General features: G+C 41.4%; 1 protein-coding gene across 2 annotated transcripts in view; it reads right to left on the bottom strand.

The window, feature by feature from the left end:
- Positions 1-405: 405 nt before the first annotated feature.
- Positions 406-26,643, bottom strand: part of elp4 (elongator acetyltransferase complex subunit 4) — a 54,324-nt gene continuing 28,086 nt past the window's right edge. For both annotated transcript variants that reach the window (XM_040134141.1, XM_040134132.1), the window contains one exon: positions 406-1,256. In XM_040134141.1, the coding sequence (XP_039990075.1) occupies positions 1,128-1,256 (129 nt within the window). In that variant the 3' untranslated portion in view covers positions 406-1,127. The remainder of the gene's footprint in view (positions 1,257-26,643) is intronic.

Raw genomic sequence — 26,643 nt, 5'->3', positions numbered from 1 at the left:
AGACAGAGGAAAGCAAAAATGAAACATTTAATTTTTCATGTTGTTTTTTCTCTGTTTCTCCATGTCACCATTTGACCTAATTTGTTCTTTTGGGCTTGTCATGGCAAAGCAGCTCATCCAGCAAACATGCCTGATGAGGTGTGAAGCCTGCACCCAAATCCAACTCTCCTACCCTCTGCCCAAATTCCAGCTTACTGGAGGTAGACGTCACTCACCGGCAGTCTCAGGGTCAGATGGAGGCATCCCTATTCGAACCTGAAACCGGTGAGGCAGACCAGAGATCAGTCATTCATAACACGCTTACTTTACATCCTCTCACAGTCTCACAGGTAGTCAACTTTCCCTTCATAGCTGGTGATGAGACACAGTAAAGTAAAATTTGAGTAAAGAGCATATGTTGTCCACTGTGTGTTTATTTTCTTTTATTTAACTCAACAAAAGCACATTCATTGCATTGTCCTAGGAAAAAAATGTACTTTCAGACTATTGTACATGGAGGAGCTAAGCAGGAGTGGCCACTTGTTTCGTAAAGTAAGTGCTGAGGTTGGGAGAATGCACTTAAATTATTTAATGTCTGCCAAGACTGAGAGTCTGTAATGACTATAAAATATTTCATGATTACACTTTACATGTAAACATACCCCCCAGAGGCAGAGAGAAAAAAAAAAACAACAATGTACCAAATCTTAGATAATCCCTCCATCTTGGATTTTAATTGGGTTAAGTACAAGTCACCCTGCCATTCGTATACCATCATGTAACATTTTGAAATAGCATAGGGCTCACATTTTTTGCAACTATTTTACTGATAAGTTAAAATGAACTTCTCATGACAGTTTGAAATGTGCAAATATCAGCTGTCAGAGTAAGAAAAAACATATAGAGTGAACTGTAGGTTTATATAAAAAACAACTTGAAATGAAGGATGAAATGTGTCCGTTATGAGAAGAGGTGCTGTGGATGTTTAGATCTTCACCCCTGGCTGGGACAGTTGGCAGGTGGTAATGGCTGGCAGGGTTATCGTGGTTGACATTATGTGGGCGAGGGAACAACCTGGTCATTGTGGTAAAGAGGACAACGCTGCAGCGTTCCAGGTGTTGGTTGCCCATGGCGACTGTGTAGGAGCTCTAGAAGTCCAGGTGTTTGTTGCCGGAAGTGGCAGAGCCACAGGCTGAAACCACTGTGGCCCCTCCTGCCAGCTCCCCCCTGCTCACACGACTCACCGTTTCAGACAAGTCTGGAGGCAAATGCAGTCTCTACAGAAATTGGAGTGTGTGAGAGGGAGAGAGAAAGGGAAGGAGAGGGAGGGGCGCAGAGTATCAGCTCATATGGAGAAAAAAGAAAGCACTACAGTGGATCAACATACAGTAGATGGTACACTTCAGTGATGTTTATTCACAGAGAGCCTTGTTGGGTTGAAATTGCATTAGATGCTTCACCACTCCCCTCAGCACTGGCAGCATGGAGTGAACCTGCCAGTGTGCTGCTAAATGCTTCAGAGAGCTTTAGGTCTGTTACAGCTCACAGGGAATACTGTGCATTCAGAAAGTATTCAGACCCCTTCACTTTTTTTCACATTTTGTTGTTTCAGGCTTATGCTAAAATTAAATTCATTTTATTCATTTAAATTAATTTTTTCCCCTCATCAATCTAAACTCAATACTCCATAATGACAAAATCAAAACAGAATTTTAGAAATGTTTGCATATATATTAAAAAGGAAAAAAAATGAAATATCACATTGACATAACTATTCAGACCCTTTACTCAGTACTTAGTTGAAGCACCTTTGAGTCTTCTTGGGCATGATGTGAGTTTTTCACACCTGGATCTGGGGATTTTCTGCCATTCTTCTCTGCAGATCCTCTCAAGCTCCATCAGGTTGGATGGTACCCGTTGATGGACATTTTCAGGTCTCTCCAGAGTTGTTCAATTGGGTTCATGTCAGGGCTCTGGCTGGGCCACTCGAGGACATTCCAAGAGTTGTCCTGAAGCCACTCCTGTGTTGTCTTGGCTATGTGCTTAGAGTCATTGTCGTCTTGAAAAGTGAACCTTTGGCCCAGTCTGAGGTTCTGATTTCTCTGGACTAGGTTTTTATTAATTGTATCTCTGTACTTTGACCCATTCAGCTTTCCCTCAACTCTGACCAGTCTCCTGTCCCTGGTGCTGAAAAACACCCCCACAGCATTATGCTGCCACCACCATGCTTCACCGCTGGAATAGTATTGGGCAGGTGATGAGCGGAGACTGGTTTCCTCGAGACACGACACTTAGAATTGAGGCCAAACAGTTCAACTTGGTTTCATCAGAAGAGAGATTCTTGTTCCTCACAGTCTGAGAGTCCTTTAGTTGCTTCTTTGCAAACTCCAAGAAGGCTTTCATGTATCTTTCACTGAGGAGTCTTCGGTCGGGCCACTCTGTCTTAAAGCCCAGATCGGTGGAGTGATGGCTGTTCTTCTGGAAGTTTCTCCCCTCTTCACAGTGGCTGGGCGGCCAGGTCTAGAAAGAGCTCTGTTTTTTTCAAATTTCCATGTAAGATTTTTTGAGGCCATTGTGTTCTTAGGAACCTTCAATGCAGCAAAAATTTTTTGTAGCCTTCACCAGATCTGTGACATAGTCCTGTCTCTGAGCTCTGCAGGCACTTCCTTCTACCTCATGGCTTAGTTTTTGCTCTGATACTTTATATAGACAGATGTGTGCCTTTCCAGATCATGTCCGATCAATTGAATTTACCACACATGGACTCCAGTCGAGGTGTAGAAACATCTCAAAGATGATCCAGAGAAATATATGCATCTGAGTTAGTTTCAAGTGTCATAGCAAAAGGTCTGAATACTTATGTCAATGTGATATTTCAGTTTTTTAAAATAAATTTGCAAATAAAAAATTCTGTTTTCCCCTTAATTATGGGGTATTGAGTGTAGGCTAGTGACGGAAAAAAATTAATTAAAAAAAAATTATAGCATAAGGCTTCAACATAACAAAATGCGAAAAAAAAGAAGGGGTCTGGATACTTTCTGAATGCACTGTATGTGTGTGTGAGTGTGTGTGAGGTCGGGGTGCTTTGAGAAGTTGTGTATAACCCAAAAGCATACATTTATGAGGTGAGGTAAGAGAAAGTGTGTGTTCATACTGAAATGTGCATGCAGAATCTGGATGTGTTTGCACTTGTATTGACTGCTTTACTGTGTTTGTAACACAGATGATTATGTCCGGCTAATACTAGAGTCATTAGAATCAAGTCTTTTAGCTGTTTCATAGTAAAGCTTATCTGTGGAGCCGACCTGTGCCAACTCAAAGCACAAAGGGCCACTCATGTAAAGCCCCCTAACACCAACACGCTAACTACTATAAAGCTTAAGAGGGGCTACTCTGCTCTCTCCTGAAGCCGCAAGAAAGGCCGCCAGTGGCAGTCCATGAATAAAGTCTTGAAGAGGTGCTGAGAGCGTGAGAGGAGGAGAAGTGTCTCCAGAGTCAAGTGTGCGCCCAACAATGGTGTTGAGTAGCATGTTGCTCGAGTGTCTATCGAGGAAGTTAAATCAGAATACAGGCATCCCAGGTACAAGAGAAGTTAAACCCTGTAATTTGCCCCTGAAAGAATCTGCCATGACATCTGAAACCCACTGGTCAAAACCTGCACTCCCACCCCACCCCAGCCCTCTAAACCTTCCCTATCCACCACATCCTTACCCCCTCCAGACATCCAGCTTTTGGAGAGCTCTTCCACTCCCACAGATACTTATCTTTTACTTAATAACTAGGTGTTCGGGTACAGGGTTTAACAGCGTCATTACTAAGAGATCATTCAGGACTACGCAACCCTCGGTACCCCTTCAGGGCAGACTACTTCCTTCCTTTGTGTAATACTGTTTTTAGGACCACTGAAACACCTGAGTGTGCAAAATGTTTTTAAATCAGTGATATTCCTGTCTGATATGAAACCCCATGCTCCTGCTACTGTTTCTAACAGGTCGGAGGCGCATCATGCTCAAGTGGTCTCTTTTCTGTTGAGCAAATTGCCTTTGTGTGTGTCAGCAGACTGTTTGTAAGGCAAATAGAGGAAACAAGAGCAGTAGTCTTCATGCAGCCCAGCAGATTATCTGGGGCAGGTGAGCACTGAGACACTGTGGGGGACCTATAATTTAATGTAAGGTGATAAAGGTAAGGTTACACAGGACTTACAGAGGCAAGGATGAAAGCTTCCCACTTGGAGAAAAGACAAGACAAATGAGCATAAACTAACTAACTAATTAAAAACTTTAATAATTTGTTGGACTTGTCTTTGTACACAACTCTTTGTCTGACTCTCTCTCTCAGAAATGTACAAGCAACCATGCAAACTCATATATTGGCCTTGATGGGGCCTTGAGAAGCTCTGCTCTGCTTCCATCCCTGCCAAACCTCACCTGTGTAACCTTTCGTGTCTTCAGCTCACTCAAGTGTGATTGAAAAAGAAAAACAATGCATTGATCAAGCCTGGACTCAGTCCTGCTTAGTGCACTGCAGCGGAAACATGGTAGAGAGAGGGGTAGGAGAAAAATCAATCACATATACATCATCCTCAGTGGGTGAGTAAAAAAAAAAAAAAGACATCACACCGTTGTCTGGCTGTCACGCACCCACTGCCCTGGCTACACTGTGTCTGCTTGGCTCTGGGTTCTGTGAACCCACTGAGCATGTGCAGAGCGAAGGTCAAAGCAATCCAGAAGTGCAGCTCAGCTCCTCTAACCTTTGAGTTCAGGGGCAGATGAGAACAATCAATGGTAACATCAAAGTTGGAGGGAGGAGCAGACAAAACCAATCGATCGGTTTGACACAGAGGGAAAAGACAACCTAGTAACAGTCAACAACCATTCTGCGCATCAGTGACAGCCACTATTAGAGCTCTTAACAGTTATTGGTTATGAGGGCCATAAGAATTTACTTTATATTCAGTTCCACTCTAAAAATAATATCAATGCAAGTTAACTGGATGAAGACAATCCAACAATAAGACTTGGATTCCTTTTTACCCTGATTTTGAAACTTGCACCCAAATATGAGATAAGTGCAGTGAACTTATTTTAGCATTGAAAGGCCAACGGTGGGGCGGCCATGAACATTTGCGTTGACACCTAATGAATGGAGGTCAGTGTAGGACTTAGACAGACATAGTCAGGGAGGCTCTAAGTCTGCTTCCCTACGACCTGCACACTCCATGATGTAAACAAGGACATCCGGAAAACCCTCAGAGGCATAGTGGGGTGTATGTGTGTGTGAAGTCTTTCTCTGCTGCTTGGCAACCTTCATGAGGGTGGAGAAAGAGGGAAAAAATAAGAGCGGGGGGCTGCTGGATGGGAGTGGACGGCGGGAAAGTAGACCATTGGCTGTGGTGCATTGGTGGAGGGGGGGTTTGTGAGAATGGATGTGTGCCACAATGTGAGTATGTGTGCGCAAATGTGTGTGTTAGAGTTGTGATGTCAATGTTCCCTCCCTGGTGGCGGGCAGTGGTAAAGGTCTGTGGTTCAGCTCCGCTCCACAGCCAGAGGGGCTGGGGCCATGCTGGCAACAGGGTAAGGGGTGACAAAGCTCCAAACGAGTGCTAAGCACTTGAAATGAGCCCTCAGGGCCGGCCCACGGACTAGCTTTGCCTAAGAGGGTTACTAATATCACCCCACAATGGACAATTCCCTTCAGCTTACTAAATACCCCAAAGACCCGGTTTTTAAGAAATACGGTGTTTCATGCTACTTGTAACTGGACGTTTACAATCTCCACATATAGCAGTGTTTTATGGGTCAGAAAAGGCGACAAATCACTGTTCTTAATGTTTTGTTATGTTTTGGTTATGCTTATAACAATGTTATGTAAGTGTGTTATAATCTAGGATCCAAATGGACAAATTTTTCCAACTGGAGCTTAGAAGGGACCAACTCACACAAAGCAGTGCCATCAAAGGCATTCCACTGGTGGTAAAGGCTTGCTAATGACTGAAGTATTAGGTGCTAATTTAACAAGTCATTTCTTCCATAGAGTTTTAGCCACACTTTCAAATGGCCCGTGTCACTGTACAGCTTAGAACTATGGGAAACCCAACACCTTGTTGGAACACATGACGACTGGTCTGGCTGTTCCAATCAGATCAGCCAATGTTGGAACATGCTAATGGAAGTGACACGGTATTTACCATAAACATCTACTTAACAAAATCATTGTTGTAATTTGGTCAGCATATTATAAACTCTATTAAGTCAGTGAAATGAGAGAAACTAAAGATTGTATAACTAAGCTGAAGTCTTGTAATCACAGAAGAAACAACAACTAAGCAATCTATGGCTATATGCTGGCTATATGCTGTCATGCATGAATAAGAAATTCCTGTTATTGTATTGATGAAGAACAACTCAATAATATAATTTTAAAGAATATAGTTTGAATGTATTTATATACCACACTTCCAGTATTCATGGACAGTGGTCACATTAGAGGTGGTACCTTTTGCCAATTCCATTTCCCTGAGAAGCACAGCTGCAGTGCAGCCACTGAAAACTAATGTGGACATCTGTCCATGACACCAGGTCAATGTCCCCCAATTTCCAGTCCTATTTCTACAACCAGCCACAGGTCAAAATGGTAGCAGAACTAAATTGGTAGAAATTTCCCAGACTCGCTGGTCTATCCAGTCACTAAACCAATAAAAATCACCTCCCAGTGCTGTAATCCCTCACACCTCTAAAGTTACACTGCATTGTGTGGGAAATCATTTGCTGAACCTATAGGAACTAGTATTAACTTCGGCACACCAAAACCCACATAATGAGGAATGTGCTTTTCTATTGGAGAAGCAAACTATCATCACATTTACGCTGGTAATTTCTGAGAATACTTCCGCTACCTTGCCAGAAAAAAATGGAGAAACAACCCAGCATAAATCCCATCACTTTGGTAATTCTAGCCCACCTGCACCTAACAAAAGCGAGAAGAAGCTCTACCTTCCTCTTCTTTTGTGGTAACAAAGAGTGCAACACGATCCCTGGCCTTGCCCTAAGAATAACCTGTTGACTGGGCAGGTTTCCATCCTTCAGAGTTTGTAATTTTTAGAGTTTAAAAAAATCTTTGTCATTTCATTCATCTTCCTTATTGTTTCTCCCTTATGTGATTTTTTTTTTTTTTCAAAAAAATGTCAGTACATTTATTTTTTTGTCAGGACACTTTGGAACATTTCCCTGCATTCCTCAATTTTAGCACCTTATAATGTCGGTGATTAAGGAATATAAACTTATTCAACCAATTCAAGTATAAACTTTTTCTTAACATATAAGGTTGGGTACAATTTTCTAACTCTACAACGTACTGTAGATGTGCACGCCGTTTGAAAAAGGTGTAACCGTAAATGCTTTTTAAGTAAAAGAGTGGCATAAAAGGCATGAAAAAGAAAGACAGGAGAAGAAAGAAACAAATGTAAACTACACTGGAGCTCATCTCAAGTTTCTTTTTGGTAATTGGGTGATGGTCACCTGCTCGTCATGTCACCTGCTGCCTGATCCAGGATAATCTGAGAGGCAGGCGTACACATAGTCAGGCAGACTGACAAATAGACAGATACAGACACAGGCTCCTCATCTCTTCTGCTTCATGGTTCATGCATCTGACAGAGTAGGCAGCAGGCAGGCAGAAGGATGAGTAAGCATTTTGAGTGTAATTATATTCTCAAACACTGAAAGAATGGGAAGGGACTAATAACTGACTGAATTTCATTAAACGTGAACATGTCAAAACAGGAAATTTATTAGCTGACAATATTTCAAGCTTTTTTAATACCTAATGGAATGCTTATTCCTGTTCTCTTGAATAACCAGCTCTCCACTTACCCTTCACGCTCCATAGACTGATGTAAAACAGCATTTGATAGTATGTCATGTTACTAAACATGACATGCATGGGAATCAGTTATCTCCGCAATGCTTCTGAATAACCAAATGGACAAACAAGGGCCAAAGTGTAACTGTGGTGTAACACAACAACTTGACTTGTTATCTCCGTCGTCATCATCTTCAACTGAACCCTCCTCTAGGGGCCTCCGCTTGGGCCTGTCAAGAGCTTTGACAGGGGAAGCAGCGTGGGGCCATTTTGTCTCTTTTCAGTTTGGTTTTGTTTCTCTTTGGAGGGCAGTGTTGGTAGGGACCGTGGGCCTTGGAGGGTGAGGGGGCGAGGGCACATTGACCCTAGTGGTGCTGGGTAGTATGGGGGGGTTAGTTGGTGTTATGGACTTGGGCACAGCCAGGGATGGCTGGTCCGCCCCTGGAGTGACATGGGGCCCGGGGAGGAAGGGAGAGGGATAGAGGGCGTAGAGTACAAACATGTCTAAGTGCTGCCTTCACTACCGATAGGCCCATAGCAAACAGTGCGGCTGCATAGGTTATGACAGCATATCTGGGGGACCTCTTGTGCCCTCCACCCCTCAAACACACATTTTACCCCTCAAACCATGACTCTGATATAAACATCCTCAGGTAAAAAAACCACTGACACTTTTGTTAAGAGCAGGTTTTCTAGTGCTATAGATGCCCTGCTATAATAATCAGACTTGGGTAAAAAATTCTAAACATTCACTATTTAATCTTAAAAAACAGCACACAGCTAAACAACAACTAGAGGTTAAAGCTATAGCTTAACCCACTATTCAACTGTCTATAGGCAAAGTAATCTATTATTTCTTTATAATAAAATTGTTAGGTCACTTTGAGTGTTTACGTTTTTAATAAAATGACCATACCACAGCAAAGAACAGTATGAGAAATCAACTGACTGTGAATACTTGGACAATGTCAATAATGGCTTAAAATAATAGTTTGACATTTTGGGAAATATGTTTATTTAGTGACTTGCAGAGGGTTAGATTCAAAAATTTGATACAACTCTCATATCTGTCCTTTCACTAAGAAGGTTGAGCAAGCAGCCAGTTAGCTTAGCTTAGCACAGAGGTTGGAAACAAGTGGAAACAGGTAACCTGGCTCTATCCAAAGGTAACAAAATTAGCCTGCTAGCAATGCTGAAGCTCACTAATCTGTACGAAAACCAAAGTAAAAACATCAAGTAGTGGTTTTACATGGGTTTATGTGCAGGATTATTTTTTGTCCAAGAGTAGTGACTTTCTGGAGTCTCCAATGTTTCTCCAATGTCCAGTGTCTCCATTGGTTTCGTGGCAACCTCATGGTAACAAACGGGCAGAGAGCAAATAAGCGAATTCCCCAAAATGTTGAACCAATCCTTTAAAATCCCTGTGTTAACTAGGTCTGTCAGCACAGGGATCGCAACAACAACAAAAAAAAAGCCAGAGAATTACCAAGGATATTTTGTCATATATTATTCATGTTTTTTTCTGTGCTGCACTCAAGTGCACACATCCATGTACAAAAAGACAGACGGACACGCATTGCACTTGCCTATGAATGTGTCACACTGAAGTATTTACAATATGAGCAAACAATGCAGGTTAGTAACACTAGAGTTTCCTAAACCCAGCCTTCCCTTTAACAGAAAGCTCTATTTCTCTCTCATCGTTTGTGCCATGATGGAGTTCGCGCAGTTCGCAGGCATAACATTTGGCAAAGCGAAAGGTCGTCTGGAGGTTACTGTGTCAGCCTGGGTAAGTGGCTGACCCCTTGGGACGGGTGGGGGCAATCACTCTCACAGAGGAATAGTCTGTTGTTGTGCTCGCAAAAGACCAGGACTGAATGAGGCACATCAGAATCAGAAAGACTATGATAGAGGGCAGAAGATGACAACATATTATCTGCCATTAAAAATATTTCCAGTGTCATACATGATAATGTTAAAGCGCTCACTACAAGTTTTTAGCCTTATCTACCACAACCTGCTTACTTGTACTTGTCCTGCACATAGCATAATTTAATTGTACGCCACAAGACCTATATGACATAGCTGTCTGATTTGTCCCTGCTTGGTGCCACAAAGAGCAGCCCAATAAGGCAGCATCAGCAATTTTTCTCAGTTAAGGAGATGGACCATAGATTACCATAGAGCTGTGTATGAACCACTGGTGTGCATGAACCACTGGTCAGTTCTTTTCACTGGGATTTCCCTGTAAATGATCATGGCTTCATATTATCCTGCTTGAAATCTCCAGGAACTAGGCAAGTAATTATATGAAACACACAGACAATTTTGATGCTGCCAACATCTATCTGCATTTATGACACTGAGAATCAGCAAAAGAAAGGAGAAGGACAGTAGAGGAGACATAAATATAGCCAGAGAAAAGTTGAAGAATAGGTCGTTAACAGTAAAAACTGTAACTGAAGACTGGAAGATAAGATTAACCAGGAAGAAAATTAACACACATGACTATGTGATGTGAAGGGGAGAATAAAGAGTGAATAAAGACTGTGAAATCATATGATTTTAACCATTTCTGAGTTCACCTAAGATAGGTATACTCACATTGCACTTTACCTTCTGTATCTATGACACAATTGTGTAAGATTAATGTGCTGACGTTTTTGTAATACTTTTGATGTCTTTGTAGTTGTACATATGTGCAAGAGTGTGTGTGTATGTTTGCATGCATCCGTGTCTGTTAGTCTGCCCAGATGAATAAAGGGGGGTGGGTATAATCCATCACCAGTTGATAGTCCTCACAAAAAAGGAGCCCTTTTTGCTGAGAGGACAGCCCTTGTGTGGACAAAGACCACCATACTGGGGACTTCATAGGACCCAGCTGAAAAGGTGTTGCCCAGAGTAACCCCATTCACATTAACAGGCATGCTGGCCAAAGCCAGTCATTACTGCTGACTTGGACCAGCCGGGCCACACATAGACCAGCCTAGAGCCTCTAAGGCCATTCACTCCACATCAGCCCACAGGCAAACAGCCTGAACTCTGCCACTGGGGAGCATCTAGAATTGTTACCATTCTATTTGACTGTCAGTCTTGAGAGCTTCAATATATACAGCCTTTGAGTAAATTTATAAAAAGCAGGAATATACAGTTTTAGAGGGCAAGATTTGAGTCTTTGCCCATTCAAAAAACATGTAATAATGCAGCAAAAATAAAAATTAACTGACAATTTATGTGGTAATATAAAACAAATCTACTGAAACAACTGGTTCAATGTCTACCCAATCTGGGCCTTAAACTAAAACAGCTGTTCCAGTATGATATCTTGGGTAATAAACAATAGTTTCCAGGGAACGTGTTTGACTTCCATTAAGTACGATGAAACACACAGGAACATCTGGTGTTAAACTCACATACAGTATAACACAGTTGCTCTAAGGCAACTATTTCACATTGACAGCTACCAGCCAAGAAGACACTATTAGTGTTACGGCAGACCAAAGACGTGCTGCAAAAGATCATTTTTATCATCTAACACTTTCCAAGAAAAATTTGTTTCAGAACATAACAAATACAAAATTGCTGTAACACATTAGATGGCCTTAAGAGGTGAGAAATTAGTCCAGCAGTCTATGTCTGGCTTCGATATGGCAATATTCAGGGATTCCTTCCTATTCACTCATCGTTCCACTACCGCTGTCATTTGTGACAGTCTGAAATGAAGGTCACCTCTTTCACAGTTACACAGTGGAATGGTATGAGAGAAAAGCTGAAGCGCTCTCAGTGGACTTGTAGTGGGATTGCTGGGGGCTGAAATACTTTGTTTCACTAGTCCAATGAACTCCTAACAGCACTCTGAAAAACCCAAATCTGACCCATTCTTCATCTCCACTCTGGACAGACTTACATTTTTATAGAGCAGACCTGCAGACAGGCAAGAAGAGCCAAGAAGGGCAAAATATGTAAGAAATATGTTGAAACTGCAAAACTTCTTGAGTAAAAATTAATAATCTGATTTGAATATTCTTGATTCAAATAGAAAGCCATGTTCAGTGTAGCTACTAACATACTATACATTGCATACACTGACACACAAACACACCTTTGTCTCCTATCCTATCCCCCTATTTGCCCTCCACCCCCATCCCACCTCCACCTCTGCTCCCCTCTCCAGTATGGTCCCTGCGGGCGGTAGGTTGTGTAAATTTAGCCACAGCTAGGTGAGGTGCTTCCTGGGTAGACTGTTGGCAAAGCCACCTTTAGGGTGTTCAAGATGTCAGAGGGAATGAGACATCACCTCGGCTGCACTGTCAAAAAATTCACCACCTTCCATTTCCCCCATAACCTCTAGGTCCTTGAAGCACTGTGGGTGATGGCGAATTATAGTTTTGTGTTTTCTAATTTAGCCCTGAAACACACCAACCATTACTTAACCTAGAGCGGTGACTGAGTGTTAATTGTAAAGCATTACTAAAGCCATTAAAACAGTGAGCTAGGGCCTGGGGAGAATGCATGCTAGAGTTAAAAATCAGAGAGACAGAGCTAAATGTATGTGATACCCTCTCTGCAAATGACCCCTATAGGAGGTGGCACTGCAGAGAACAACTGGATTTAAAAACAGTTAAAATAAAAATGGTTTTAACTCAAGAAAAAAAAACAACAATGATATCATGATGAACAAAATTTACAGATTTTTTGTCAAATGATTTTGGTTATGATTTTCAATCTGCAATACTTGATCCACCTGTTACAACAACATTAAAATTGCAGACTTTTCATCACAAGGACTGTGTTAAAACATGATATTTAATATCAAATGTTTGATGAAGACTTTATGTTACTCTGTGGTCAATTTAACATCACAAATCAAATTTGGTACTACTGAAATGTTTGTTATACTTTCATTTTCCCAGAAGGTGCAAGCATGTTACATTAAGTGTGGGACAAATCACAGCCTTTGAAAGGGCACTTTGCACCTATGTGACCATAAAATTGTAAAATCAGCTCTGGTTGGAAAGAAAAAAAAAAACCACAGTCCTCACATAACAAGAAAAGGAAAACTCTTCCTGAGTGTCAGCATTGACTTGTTTTAGCTTCTTAAAATGGTTCAAGATTACATTAAACCAGATGACAACAAACAAGTGAAAGGGACTGTTCAAAGATTGCGTAGCGGTTGTAGTTGTGCCTAATATGACACAGTAATAACTTAGATCTTTTAAACGAAGACCATATTAATAGATAACACAATAGATTAGATATTAACTCATTTCTAGCTGATACCGCTGCTACGGTAAGAATGCATTTATTAAGATACAAAGAACATAAAGCAAAAATAATCTGTATTTTTGGGTTATATTTCTACAACCCAGATACCATATACAAAATTACACAGAACTCTAAAAGATCTGAAATTCCAAAGATATGGTCAGTCAAAATTTTGCACCATCACAGCTCCACATGTGGATGCACTGGAGTCGTGGGCAGCTAATTGTTTTAGAATTGACATGAAATTGAGGAATAATCAATATTCAGTGTAGATACAGTGTCTAGAGGTAGAATGCTGCAAGTAGCAGGTTGGTTAGTAGAGTGTCTGTCAGATAAAATAAAGATGACGTTCTTTTCCAAAATGTACAAAACTGTAGCTCACGATATGAACAGAATGCACGACTTTCAGCCCAAAGTTCACACTAAAATTCTGCTCACATTTTCTGTAATTACTGAGCATTTCATTTTGTGGAAGAGTTTCTGAAAACTTGCAGGGCAAAATAGTTTTAAAAGAAAAGTGAAAAATTTTCTGTGGTTAGGGTGGTTAAGTTTATTTGTCAAAAACCTTTGATCACAAAACCACAAAAGCTTGAGGAGACTAATGAGTAAATTAGTTTGACGTATATAATTATAGTGCAATTATGTTGTATGAATTATAGTTTAAAACAAAAAAGTAAGGGTAACTACAAAGATTGATACAGACTGCTGTTGAGTTGAAAGGAATAACAAAATTGGAAAGCGTTCCAAATGTTACTATCAGCTTCTTCATTCTCCCCGATGCCGAGTTAGGTGTTTTGCTGGGAAATGGGCGGCCTGCCAGATTGGGGCCAAGTCAGAGTTGTCAGGGGATTACAGTTCTGCCTTGCTCACTGCAGGGGGTGCAGAGTGGGCCTCAATTACCCTGGAGCGGTGTGTTTGATTTGGCCCAGCACTTTTGGGGACAGACCAAAAGCTGAATAATGCACCATTAGCAACTCAAAATCCTGCCCTAAAATGAGTCCACTTATGCATCACATACAGTAATTGTGTGTCTATCAAAGGCTGGCAGGTCTACACCAATTACTCTGATAACAACAAAACAATCTATGCATAATATTATCTGCTGAACACCTGTGGGCAGCCTCAAACATCCAAGCTTTCCAGTTTAAAACTTCTACCGCTCATTCAAAGTCTGTCACCAGCAAACTGCGATGAAATGAAGTGTTAACTTTAGAGTCCTAAAATATGAAAATGCAAGGTTGCTCCGAGATGATGTGGAAAAAAGTGTGACTGTAGAACTGTTTGTTTGTCTTTACAAATAGAGGGAGATCACAGATAGAAGAGGAGAGAGAGAGAGAGAGAGAGAGAGAGAGAGAGAGAGAGAGAGAGAGAGAGAGAGAGAGAGAGAGAGAGAGAGATCCCCCTACCCTGGCTACAGTTGGAGCTGTGCAATTGAATTTCACACGATATGAGGCAGCAAATGGCATGTAAAGGCTGAAACGTCAGACGGTTGCTGCCACACGGGCCAGACAGATAAGGGAGGTGTAAGTGAAATCATTAGGTAACTCTCCAGGACATCAGGGGCAGTTTGAGGTTGGCAGGGGGCTATGAGAGCCAAAGGTCCTCCTTGAGCTCCATTGAACACCCACTCAGCCTGATATACATGCACTTACAAACACACAGGGAAAATCACTTATACAAACACACGCGGCAAGACAAACAAGGACTCAGGACAGAAACAGGCAAACAACCAAGCGCTGTTTTTCCCTCTCCACCCACAAATACATGCACATGAACACACACAAGGATATGTGCCCACGCGTACACACTCTCACACTCTCACACACACACACACACACACACACACACACACACACACACACACACACACACACACACACACACACACACACACACACACACAAACACCACTTCAAAATGCAGACGCCTCATTGAGGTATCAGCTCCAGTGATTGTGTTTGTCCACCTGGGTATGAAAGAGCCATTCTGGCCTGTGTGGAGGAGACAGCAGTGTGGTACAGCTCAAGCTGGAGCCCAGCTAGGCTACGTCTGTCTCAGGCTCTCAGGGAGGGGAGCAGCCAAGTGTGGATGCACCTCATTACCTCACTCATCCACACACCAATTACCCCTAAATAAATACACCCAGCCCACAGGCAGTAACAATGACATCCAGTCTGAAAGGGAAGAAAGGACGCCGTTCAGAAAGCATTTGCACGCACAGAAAAGTGCTGTTGGATAATGATGAAAAAAAAAGTACAGAGAAAAGGAGCAAAAAGAAGAACATGCAGGGGGCTGCAAGTCTTTTAAAGAGCTCAAAGACGAAACGGAGAAAGAGAAAGAATGAAACAAACACAGAGCAAGGAGAGTGAAGTGATTCAGAAAATGATAATTTCTTGCTAAATTTCACCCAACACATCCGCAGATGATTGTTGTGACGGGGGAGGGGCAAAGTTTAATTGTTTTAATGCATGCAGCCATGAGATAGCTCTGCCACGGACTATAATGGTGATCACTGTAGAGCAGACACATATTTGCATGTAAGACGGACCGCTTGGGGTAATGGTAACAGCACTGTGTGTGAGGGCCAAAGAACATTGGCTAAAAAGAGAACCAACTAGCAGCCAAAGAGCCCCATCCTCAGAAAGTTTGACAAAATATGGCAGGTGGCATAAAAAAAATGTGACAAGAGCCACTCTCAAAAAATACAGTTTCTGGCCACCCAAAATATGAGAAAACAATTTCAGCTTCTAAAAGTGAAAAGTTTCGTTACTAATGTAGAAAAGGTGTGTGGCAGAGAAAAGAAGACAGATGTGTTTTCAGGGAAGGGGGGTACAAACGAGAGAGGAAGCCAAGAGTTCTTTCATGCCCCCCCCCCCACTCTGTCCACTTTCCCACCTCCCTCCATGTGGGATCTTTCTGCATGAGTGACTCTGTCATACCTGGGGGAAGAAATGGTCTCTCTCTCTCTTCCTCTGTCTGTCTCTCTCTCTGCCCCAGTTCCTCCGTACCCCTTCTCGTGTATGTCTGTGCTGTAACTGCAGTGACCCAAGCCTGGTTAATTGTATGGTACTGTGGGTAAAAGAGCCTGAAGACTAAAGGTGTAGTGACAGGTCGTATTATACAGCCTGTCAAGATTAAAAAGATTCAAACGAATAAAAGACCTTATTATAAAAATTCTAAATCTCAATCAAGGAGCACATTGTACAGTAAGTTATCCACATTTATCTTGGCACCCATGGACAAAAGAAATGATTCACTTCCTCATCTGACACCTGAACAGTCAGGTGATGGGTGGAACTGTAAGTTGCTGAGGGTGGTGTGGAAGGGGGGTGCAGCAGGATGCAATTCCTGATAGGCTGCTCCACAGTCACCAGGATGTACAAGCACATCCTGAACTTGAAAATAACCCACATGACCAGAACCGGCCGGCTCACCTGACCAGAGGCAGATTCCTGGTTAACAGGGACAACGGCTGGGAACGTGTCAGCTTTCCACGCTGTTGATTCAGTGTAATGAACAGAGGGTGATGGATGGAATGGAAGTGAAAGGAGCAGGTTTATTAGGATTCCTTCCTGACGGAAGGATAATTGAGGGAGGGAACGCTGCATCTACATCTGGTGCCACAGGTGGGTGGAGTAGTGTCAACATGCTATAGCAGCATTGTCAGGATTCCTGGTGTACAGCTCAACCCTCAATCGGATTGCATGGGAAACCAAGGCTCTGTGAAATGCAACACAACAACAGGCAGGGCCTGTGACCACATACTGGCCTTTTACAAAACCATTGTGTCTTTTGCACAGGTCCAGCTAGCATGACCTGCAGCTGGACCTAAAAATAGAAGGGCGCCTTTACCCTTTCTCCCTTCTTCCCTGCTTGTCATTGCCTGGAGGTTCCTCCTGGTAGTTCCAGTGATTTTAATTACCTGCATCCTACAACACCTACACATGCTGTAGTCAAACCCTGCAGCACCCTTCACACACACAGATATACTGTGAACACATCACATTGTCTTTAAGGTTTATGTTTTATTGTTTTTATTTGATTGAGATCTGTAGGCGCACACACATACAAACACATATTTCAATATATCAGCAATAATGCTTTCTCAGAAAGCGTGTGAAAAATAGAGGAAGTGCCCTGGAAAACATGCCAACAACCACCTCCAGCATCTGAACCTCCTTCATAGAAAGGTTTGCGTGACCTGTGAGATTTCACACACTAGCTGTGCCTGAGAGGAATGTACAGGAGATATGTAGGATCCTAGAGTACACACCCAGAGATGCTTGATGATGTGTACAATCCACAAACATACAAATAAAAGGAAGTCAAGCTGCTATTCTTTGTATTCATCAAAACATGTTGAGTGGGCAGGATCCAGCATGCCAACCAGTTCTGTTTTTTTACACATACAAAAGGAAATTATTTAATTAACTTATGATGAACTCACAACCACGAGTGTCTGTGGTTTGTGGTTTGTAAAGATAAACTTTCATTTACTGAAGGATTTTTTGTACCTTTGAGACCAATGAAGTCATTGAGGCGACAGCTCAATATTATGAATCCTTAATATTGTGAGCTCTGAAGAATATGCTGTGCAAACTCTCTATCTCTTTGCTACAATTTTTAGCCTGTGACACCTTAACACGACTTACAATAATGTACATACAGTTTCTTATAAAACTGTTTTTGGTATGTGTGCCAATGCAGAGGACACCGGCAGAAAGAAAAAAAAGTAAAAGAAAGAGAAAAGTTCATCCTCGAACAGGCATTGCAATAGTGCAATGCGGTGTCAAATGACCTGTACAGAAAGGTGTTGGTAAAGCTTGATGTGTGAAAACAGGATTAGTATCCTGTCTGAAGTCTGAACTGTCTGAACTGTCAGTTTGCATATAAATAAAGCATCCTACATGTAAATACTTATTATACTAATACTAATATCTTATACTAATATCTTTTCCTTCTCCCAATGAGTATCAAGTGTTATGTGGAAAATATGCACAAGAAAAAGGTAACTTTAAAAAAGTTCTTATAAAGTACTTTCAAGATTGAGTTAGACTGACTATTTAAAAATTTTATTACGATTAACACACCATATAATAGCATATCCTCTGTTCATCCATCCACTTAAGAGATCCCATCTGAATAAGTCAGAAAAATTACAGAATTTATCGTATACAGGGCTGTGGTAAACAGGCTACAACAAGAAATCTGAGTGGAGAGAATTCTAAATGGTGTCAGTTAAAAGGTGACTGGGTCTCAATGTGTCATATCACAATGTAATCTCACAATCACAATCCCCCATGATGGCACAATCTCAGAATTAGCAGGAAAAAACTTTGCAACCCAGTTATATGGGCTATATACATTGGCAAACACATTTACTTCATCTGCCAAATCCCTAAATTAACACCTTTTTGGTGAGAAAGCGCAATTTGGAACACATCAAACCAACACCACAGCTGGCATTCAAGGGTAAAATTAATTACTTCAGATACATGTGCTTCCTCTCAAAGTGGCAGACTTATTTGCATTGAGAAACATTCAGCAGAAGTAATCGATGCACACACAAAATACGGCCACCCAATGACCCCAGCCCCGTCTCAAAGTCCCTCCCCATCCCGAAAGCCCTGACGGCTCAGCCATGCATGGAGGAACAAACACAGGTAGCAAGAGCAAATCAGACTCCAACAAAACACAGAAACATGAATGGGAAGCATTACAATGACGAGCTGGAAGCAGGACAATGGGCCCGCCATTAAACAAACAGCAAATCCCAGGATGGGCTGCGGGAGTATGATACAGATTACAGGCACCTAGTCCCTGCTTGGGGAACAGGGGAGAGGGAGAAAAAAGGACACAATATTGCAATTTGACAGCTGACGTCTTCATATAAATGTATGAATTTACATTCCAATTAGAGGAAATTTACATCTTAATCACAGCGAGCAGTGTGTCGGTCCCTCGGTTAGTGTGTTGCTACGGTAATGAGGTGGGATGCTGCTGTGCTCTCTCATCCAGACAGTGATCTGTCAGCAGACGACACCTCCCTGTTACGAGGGAGCTGCACCCTTAAATGCAACTGCCACTAGGATCCAATAATATTCATTGAAATCCGTCTTAAATACCAACAAGGTGTGAGCTGCCACCCGATAATAATGTTCCAAATATGGAGTTTTGAAAAACATCAAACATATCTTAAATACAGTGCACTGAACCAGGAGTTTCTTTAACTGTCACTCAAGTGACAAGCTTTCAGTACTCTATGGCATTCCGTTTCTAATTTCCATACTAATAATGGGTATATTATCTTTAATGGTTTGACTTTGTTTTATGACATTTGAAATGGATGGTGAAGCCGTCTGCAGAATTACTCAAACATATCATGTCATCAGATCACATGCCGCTCTGGCGTTAACAAATTCAAAGTGAATAGGTGAGATGGAAGGATCGTGAATCTATCATCAGTATCCTTCTGGTCATCTTTTAAATCAATGTAAATCATAACATCCAAGCTCACCCTCAAGGAAAGCACACATTGAGTTGGTCAGATAGTGTGCGTATACTTGTTGGGAGAGAAGAAAGTCAGCCAAGTACAGATAGTTGAGAGGAGACAGTAAAAGTCTGCTCAAAGAAGAACGTCTTGTTCATGTTTTTTAAAGTCTTTTTGAGGACACTTGTTGTGGTTTAGTTAAATTAGGAGACAAGAGCAGTTGGTCTGAGGTTTTAGAAGGGAAACAACACAGACAAGCCTAAGACCTGGGCAGAATCCTTTTATAAGCTCACTGAAGAGAAACACAGAATGCACTAGTGATATCAATTTTAATGGGTTCAGAAAAGGGACCGTTTAATGAAAACTTCAAACTTTCCTGCAACAACTTCCATCCAGTGAAATAATTTACTTGTAGAGAAGTACTGATTGCTGACAATGCAATCAGGAGGAGCAGATTAGCTAGGAGAGCACAGGAGAGCACATAAATCAGTTTTACACAGGCCTTTGCCATCTTCACGCTTGACTTTAATACAGGGATGTGTGAACAAAAAAATTGGAGGTAAATGAGGCATGGCTTCTTTATCACCTACCTCGTAGCCAATCAGACCTCTCCTGTCAGAGACACTGCTCTAATGGCTGATATCTATGGAAGCAGCCTATTACTGGATACTGTCTGTAATTAAGACAAGTCAGATTACACCAGGCCAGTGCCTCCTCTCTGATATGTAGGCCTCCATTAAAGCCAGAAGTGGTAATGCACTTGTACACCAGATTGAGAAAAGAAAGAAGGCTTGTGTGTGCGTCCAGGGTAGGTGCCGAATGCGTCTCCAAACATCACATGGGGTGATATATGGGGCGTGGCTGGGATTCCACTTTAGGCTGCAGGGTGTTTGGAGAAGATGCTGGGACACTGCACACAGACCCTTTGGCACTTATCTTGCATATTCTACTCTTGCAGATTGATTCCAACAGCAGTTCTGCTGTATCTGTGCACTTCTGTCCGAACATCCAAATGAGATCGCCTATCTTTTTTTTTTTTTTTTTTTTTTTTGAGGCGTGGCAACTCAGTTTAGCTCGAATGTTCACCATGATTACAACTTCTTAAAACAGGCAGCAGCTTATAAGATGCCAAGCTGACTTTGTGTCTGGTAGCAAATGAGGTGAAAAGAGTTGATGTGAAAGCAGTTAAGTTTGAATGAGGGGCTTGAATGTAACGAAAGCAACACTCTTAAAAAGCTGACTATGATTAAAAAAGGAGGAGTAGAGGGAGGAAGCCTCCGACAAAAGAAACAGAGTGAGAGGGAGACAGACAGAGGGAGAGCAAGTGAGTTTGAGATGGGAATGCACTACTTTCTGTGACCTTGCTAACACTCTGCCTTCTCTAATATTCACCACTACACATGCTTTTGTGCGCTATTCCTCGCCCATCTAAGCACGCAAACCCTCCTCTCAGTACAAACACTCCTCATTATACAATTTTACTAGTCAGTTATCCAAGACTTGCACAGGCATTAACACTCTTGCTACAATTCAAAGACACACACACATATGCAAACACCCAGATGTGCTATCTATTGATGGGCGCAAGGAATTCACTGTACTGACTTAATTATAATTTTGTGCATTACATCTCCTCTCTCCTTGCAAGACTTCTGTTGATGCAGAAAGCTGAAACGAGGACTACTGAATGTCAGAGTGTTTTTAAGAATGTGCATCAAAGGAGGCTGTTTACTTTCATGTCCTGTGAGATTTATCCGGAGAGGGACGCTCATTGCGATCTTCTCTTGTTGAGGTGAGCAAATTATTTCTGATATGAGTCAATGAAGTCACTCTATAAGTGAAAACTTTGGTGTCTAGAACAGAGACATAAAATATTTCCATCATACCTTTGAGTGAACAAACAATATTGAATTACTTCAAACTTTCTGAACGTAGCAATTAAGCTGAGCTGTATGTTTGTCTTACTTTTTGTCAAATAAAGTAAACTAATGAAACAATGTTTAGCAGACTTAAACCAAAACCTATGTAAAGGCATGTAAAGCTACCCTTTCAGTACTAAATGCATGCTAAACACAGGCGCGGCAACACACAAACACACACATGCATGCACACACACATTCACAGTGGGTGATGAAGCAAGCGTACATGACGTCCCCATACAAACAGTCTGTGTAAGTGAGCGTACAACATCAGGCCATCAGATCACTTCCCTCTCCAAACATGAAGCCTTTAATAGATGTGAAACTCCAAGCCCTGGATCTTTTCACACCGCTGAGTCAAAACTTGCACAGAATAACAGATGGCAGGAATGGTAGAGCAAAAAAAATAAAAAATAAAATAAAATTAATAAAATAATAAAACTATGGAAGACACTCCATATTGGGCAATTATAGTTATGATGAAGGAATCAAGCAGAAATATTGGATTTATACAAAAATTTCAGAGCTTGACAGAAAATATATTTATCTGAAAAAGAAATAAAAAGATTCATAAGAATACTCAGACTAACATATGGAGTAACCTTTGTGGCCTTCCGGGACTTGGGGGGTGGTAGTGGGGTTACATGGGGGGGGTCTAACGCTCGGAGGACCGTAGGCACGCTAGGGAGAGGTGAGCTGTCATCCCCCATTACGATCACTGCCTGAGCTCAGAAAGGGGGAGGGGTAGGAGGAGTGCGGGAAAAAAAGAAAAAGAAAAAAAAAAAAAAAACCTGGTTACTTGCTAACCGCCATCTAGAGCCATCCCCGCGCCTCAGAAACCTCAGTCTACAACTGCCTCCTGGGAAATACTTGCACGCAAGTCGTCCTCATCCCTAGCTAGCAGTGGGCCATAATGTGTGTGTGGAGGTAAGAGGAGGGGTGTGTGTGTCGTTGGGTTGTGTAAGCAGAATGTATGGATTTTGCCTAACAAAAGAACAACTGTGCATGTTTTCTCACTTGCTTCATAGAGAGGGAATATTCTGATATGCAGTTTGTTTGGATTATAAGAAGGAAGTTATACTGAGAGAGTGAATATCTCGCTGCAACTTTTTATTATTAAAGTTTAAAATGAAGGTAGAGAAAAGGCAAGGTATATTTTATGGGCTCAATGTGATAAGACTCCCAGTTGAAACGCTTTCAATAATCAATAACTTACAAAATTTGTATACTTCAAAAAGGATTGCAAAAGTCCTTTTCAAAATGATCTAGGATTGTAGAGAAACTGAATTGAAATAATACTAACATGTCAGCCTGAGCACAGAAAAGAGACATGAAATGTTTTAGCTTATTACCTGATCCATACCATGGTGCAATATTATATGCCAGTGGATAAGCATCTTGCCTCAGATTTGACCTTTTGCTGCCTTTTGTTTGGGTCTGAGTGAGCACTGCTTAGGTGCATTCTGTTCCCCAGATCCCACTCCTAACACCCCTGTCACTCATCATCACTCATCATTGTTAGGGACAAAAGGAAAGTTTGGTTAAGCCACACACTGGAGTATTCCCCCACCCAGTGCCTCCCCCACCTTCACACATTCACGTATGTGTATTAGGTAGCACACACACACTCACTGACAAATGCACAACGAAAATCGTTCTATTTTTGCTGCATAAACACAAGACCACTGACTCACACATGCGTCCTGAATCATGGATGGGGTCACGAACGTTTTGATAAGGCGCCATCACCTTGCCCTCTAACTTGCCTTTTGAAGTGCAGGCATGTCCTTCCAATGGCCCTGTGACTCATCTACTGAGTGTAATTAAAGTCTATTCAGGGATCTATATGTGTCCTAACCATCCTCCATCATCTGGTCAGGCCTTTCAATAGCCACCTGTGAACTCTGAAGGACATGGAAACTTGCCCTCATAAAATTCATGAGAACTGTTACATTCAGCAGCCGGCCAACTTCTCTCAATGGCCAACACTGCTTTAAACAACTCTGTGTTGACTGTTGGGTGAATCCTTTTTAAATACAACCATATTCACAGTAGCAGGGGTTAAGTAGCTGCCATGATTAGCTGAAACAAATGCCTTTATGGTGTGCTTGGAGATAAAGAGAAAGAAAGAGGATCAAGAGACCCAATTTGTTTTCGTCAAGCAAGGTCTCATTGAGGGATTGCTGACAGAGAAGGAATTTAAAAAAAGGCTAAGTGTCCAACTGATCTCATCTCTAAGCCTACTTTTTTGTGATGCAAACGAATCAAGTAAGCACACATTCTGTTGTGAGGAGTCTAGAAATTATGGATTCCTCACAATAAGACTGTCTCCTTATGTGGAAAGGCTTTTCGAAGACATCATTCTCACGCTGTAGCAAGAACAACAAGCTTTTAAAAATTGATTGTCAACCTTCACACATATGACCGAGTACTTTCATACAGCAGTATTCTTAAAAAGCCAACTTTCTGCCCATACCAGCTCTATCCGTGATCATGTATTTGGTGCTGTATGTCAATATAGCCAATCTCACACTAAAAGTGTTGTTGACGACAAATCTTTATGTTTATGATTTAAGCTCATTGCACTGAATTCAGATTAATCAAGGGCCTAAATGCAGAAGCCATGGAATTAACGTTAGCAAATTATCTTTCGACCAAATAACAATTTCATATGACACAAAAACGTTTGTCAATAATAAGTGATCTCAGAGACCGATCAGAAACCGGCAGACAGATCAGAACTGAGTTTCACCTTCCTAAAACCAAGTAGAATATATGGTCATATCGATATAAAAAAGTATCTATCCATTCAACTCCAGTCTTTACCAAAGGATGGTAAAATGCACAAATTTGTTTTCTGCCAAACTACTGAAGAGGAAGAAGAGACTTTACCATTTTAGAAACAACCTTGTAGAAAAACAATCTGAAAATTAGTGTAGACAGCACCCCATTTGAAACATTATCTGTGTTTTCAAATTTACTCACATCACAAACGCATAAGATATATAAACACTGAGCAGACACACAGAGAAATACATACACACACACTCCTCCTCCTGACAACCCCCCCCAATGTTCGGTGAGAGTGTGGGAAAGTTATTTTTAGGACCCAAGCAGAGAGCCTTCCTGAGTTTGATGCTCCTGCTCCGGATCAACATTCCACCTTTGAACCACTCCGACCATGGAGCTGTTAGTGCCCATGATGGCAATTTTAACTTTCTCTGTGGACCAACAGCTGTGAAGGGACTGCCTCATTTAAAATGGGACAATCACTGCCTTTTGCTACTATTTAGTCAAGTCTCAGTAATAATGGTAACAATGTTTCAGGACAATATTAGAATGGACATTGTTTAGAGTGCTTAATATCTGGATTATTGATTACTGACTGTTTGGACTTATATATATTACCAACATGTAGCCTTGATTTTTTTGCCGTATATATGTTTATTGCTTTCTATTAACCACCAAGTCTAAGTATTAGATTTACACAACAAACGATCAAAAGAAATGTATGAATTATGAATTATATCTGACTATAGTCGTGTTTCCATATAATTTTCAAGCAAATCTGAAGTAAACTTTCGAAATGTTGTGAAAAAAGAAAAAAAAAGAAAAAGAAAATGCGAATTAGGTGCGTTTCCATCAACTGGTTTTGAGCAAATTAACTGGCCTATGTAGTGTCGTTAGAAGGTGGAATTATAGCCTATGGTATACATGGCTAGAATAAACAGAGAAGAAGTAGTAGAGGTCGCAAACTGGAAAAAACAAGTTTTTGGCCAACTGCTAAAAAACTTCAAAGAAGAAGAAGAAGAAGAAGAAGAAGAAGAAGAAGAAACAAAATCAGTTGTATCTGCCATCTATGAGACAAAACTGGAGAGAGAGCTTCAGGAATTTTTTTTCAAATGGACAATCAATTGGTCGGCTAGTATTGGCCATGTTTCATGCTGTTCAGAGACAGGAAGATGCCGGAAACAGCTTCTCCTTCTTCTCTAGAAGAGGAAACAGTTGATCAGTCATGTAAGCTAAATGTGCGCTACGTCGTAACGTATTCGGAAAAGGTGTTTCCATTTCCTGTTAAGCACATTAACTCTTTTTCAAAAATGGCAAAAACCACCTCAAGCGAGCGTAAAAACTTTTTGACACAATTAAGGAAGTTTTTTCAAATTTTGTCATTTCCATCAATCTTTCCTAATACGATACTTCAAAATGCGCATAAAAATACATTGATAGAAAAACAATTACTGAGGAAAAGTACTAAAGGATTTACAGTGAACACATTTGCCACTCTTGTCAACATTTTTTAGGACTTGCACAAAAAGTGCATGGACCTAGGGCAAAATTACACACCATTTTCTAAAAGGAAATAACAATAAAATTATTCAGAAACTAGAGATACAGTGAAGACCCAGTTTATGAGCACCAGGGGGCCTATGGTTCCCAAGTCACTACCATTATGTTAATAGTGAGCCCTTTCTGAACACACTTACATATACCCTATAGTACCACAAGACCCCATGGATGTAGGGTGGCATGCAAGTTACAGCCTCTCTCTAATGGGAGCTGAAGACAACTAGGGCTACTTTAATCAGGTCTGAGTCCAGTGTGGCCGGTCTAGTCTGATAGGGGCTGATTGGTGCATGGACCATGTTAAGGGTTCACTGCTCACTGATGAAACAGCTTCACTTCCAGGGTGAGTTCAGGCAGACCACACTCTTACCCAGTCTGGCAGGAAGAGCACATATGCCCTGTTTTGTTTTTCGTTAACACTGTCTGTTTGCAAGAAACGTTTCAGCGTTGTGATGATGTAGTATAGAGGGCAGCATATTCGGCAAAGTCCAAGATATTCTCTTACTGAGCTTTGACTTTACTACAAACAATCACAGCTGCTACTGCACATTGGGGACTATTTTAGCCAGTGTCCTTGATCATTTCTGAACCTTGACCTTGTCAGAACAAGCACATTCTCTATGCCCAGGCTCCCTTGACTTCACTTCAGACAATCTATGCCACGGTGGGGTGGGGGGGGGGGGGCACAAAACTCAGTGGAGTCTTTACGACATTTGGAGGTTGTAGAATGGCATTAGTGAAGTGGGTTTGGTTTTCTAAATGAATAGAAATAGCAAACATCAG

Source organism: Xiphias gladius, chromosome 1 (genome assembly GCF_016859285.1).
Source record: "Xiphias gladius isolate SHS-SW01 ecotype Sanya breed wild chromosome 1, ASM1685928v1, whole genome shotgun sequence".
Classification (NCBI taxonomy): Eukaryota; Metazoa; Chordata; class Actinopteri; order Istiophoriformes; family Xiphiidae; genus Xiphias; species Xiphias gladius.
This window is presented reverse-complemented; position numbering and strand designations above follow the sequence as displayed.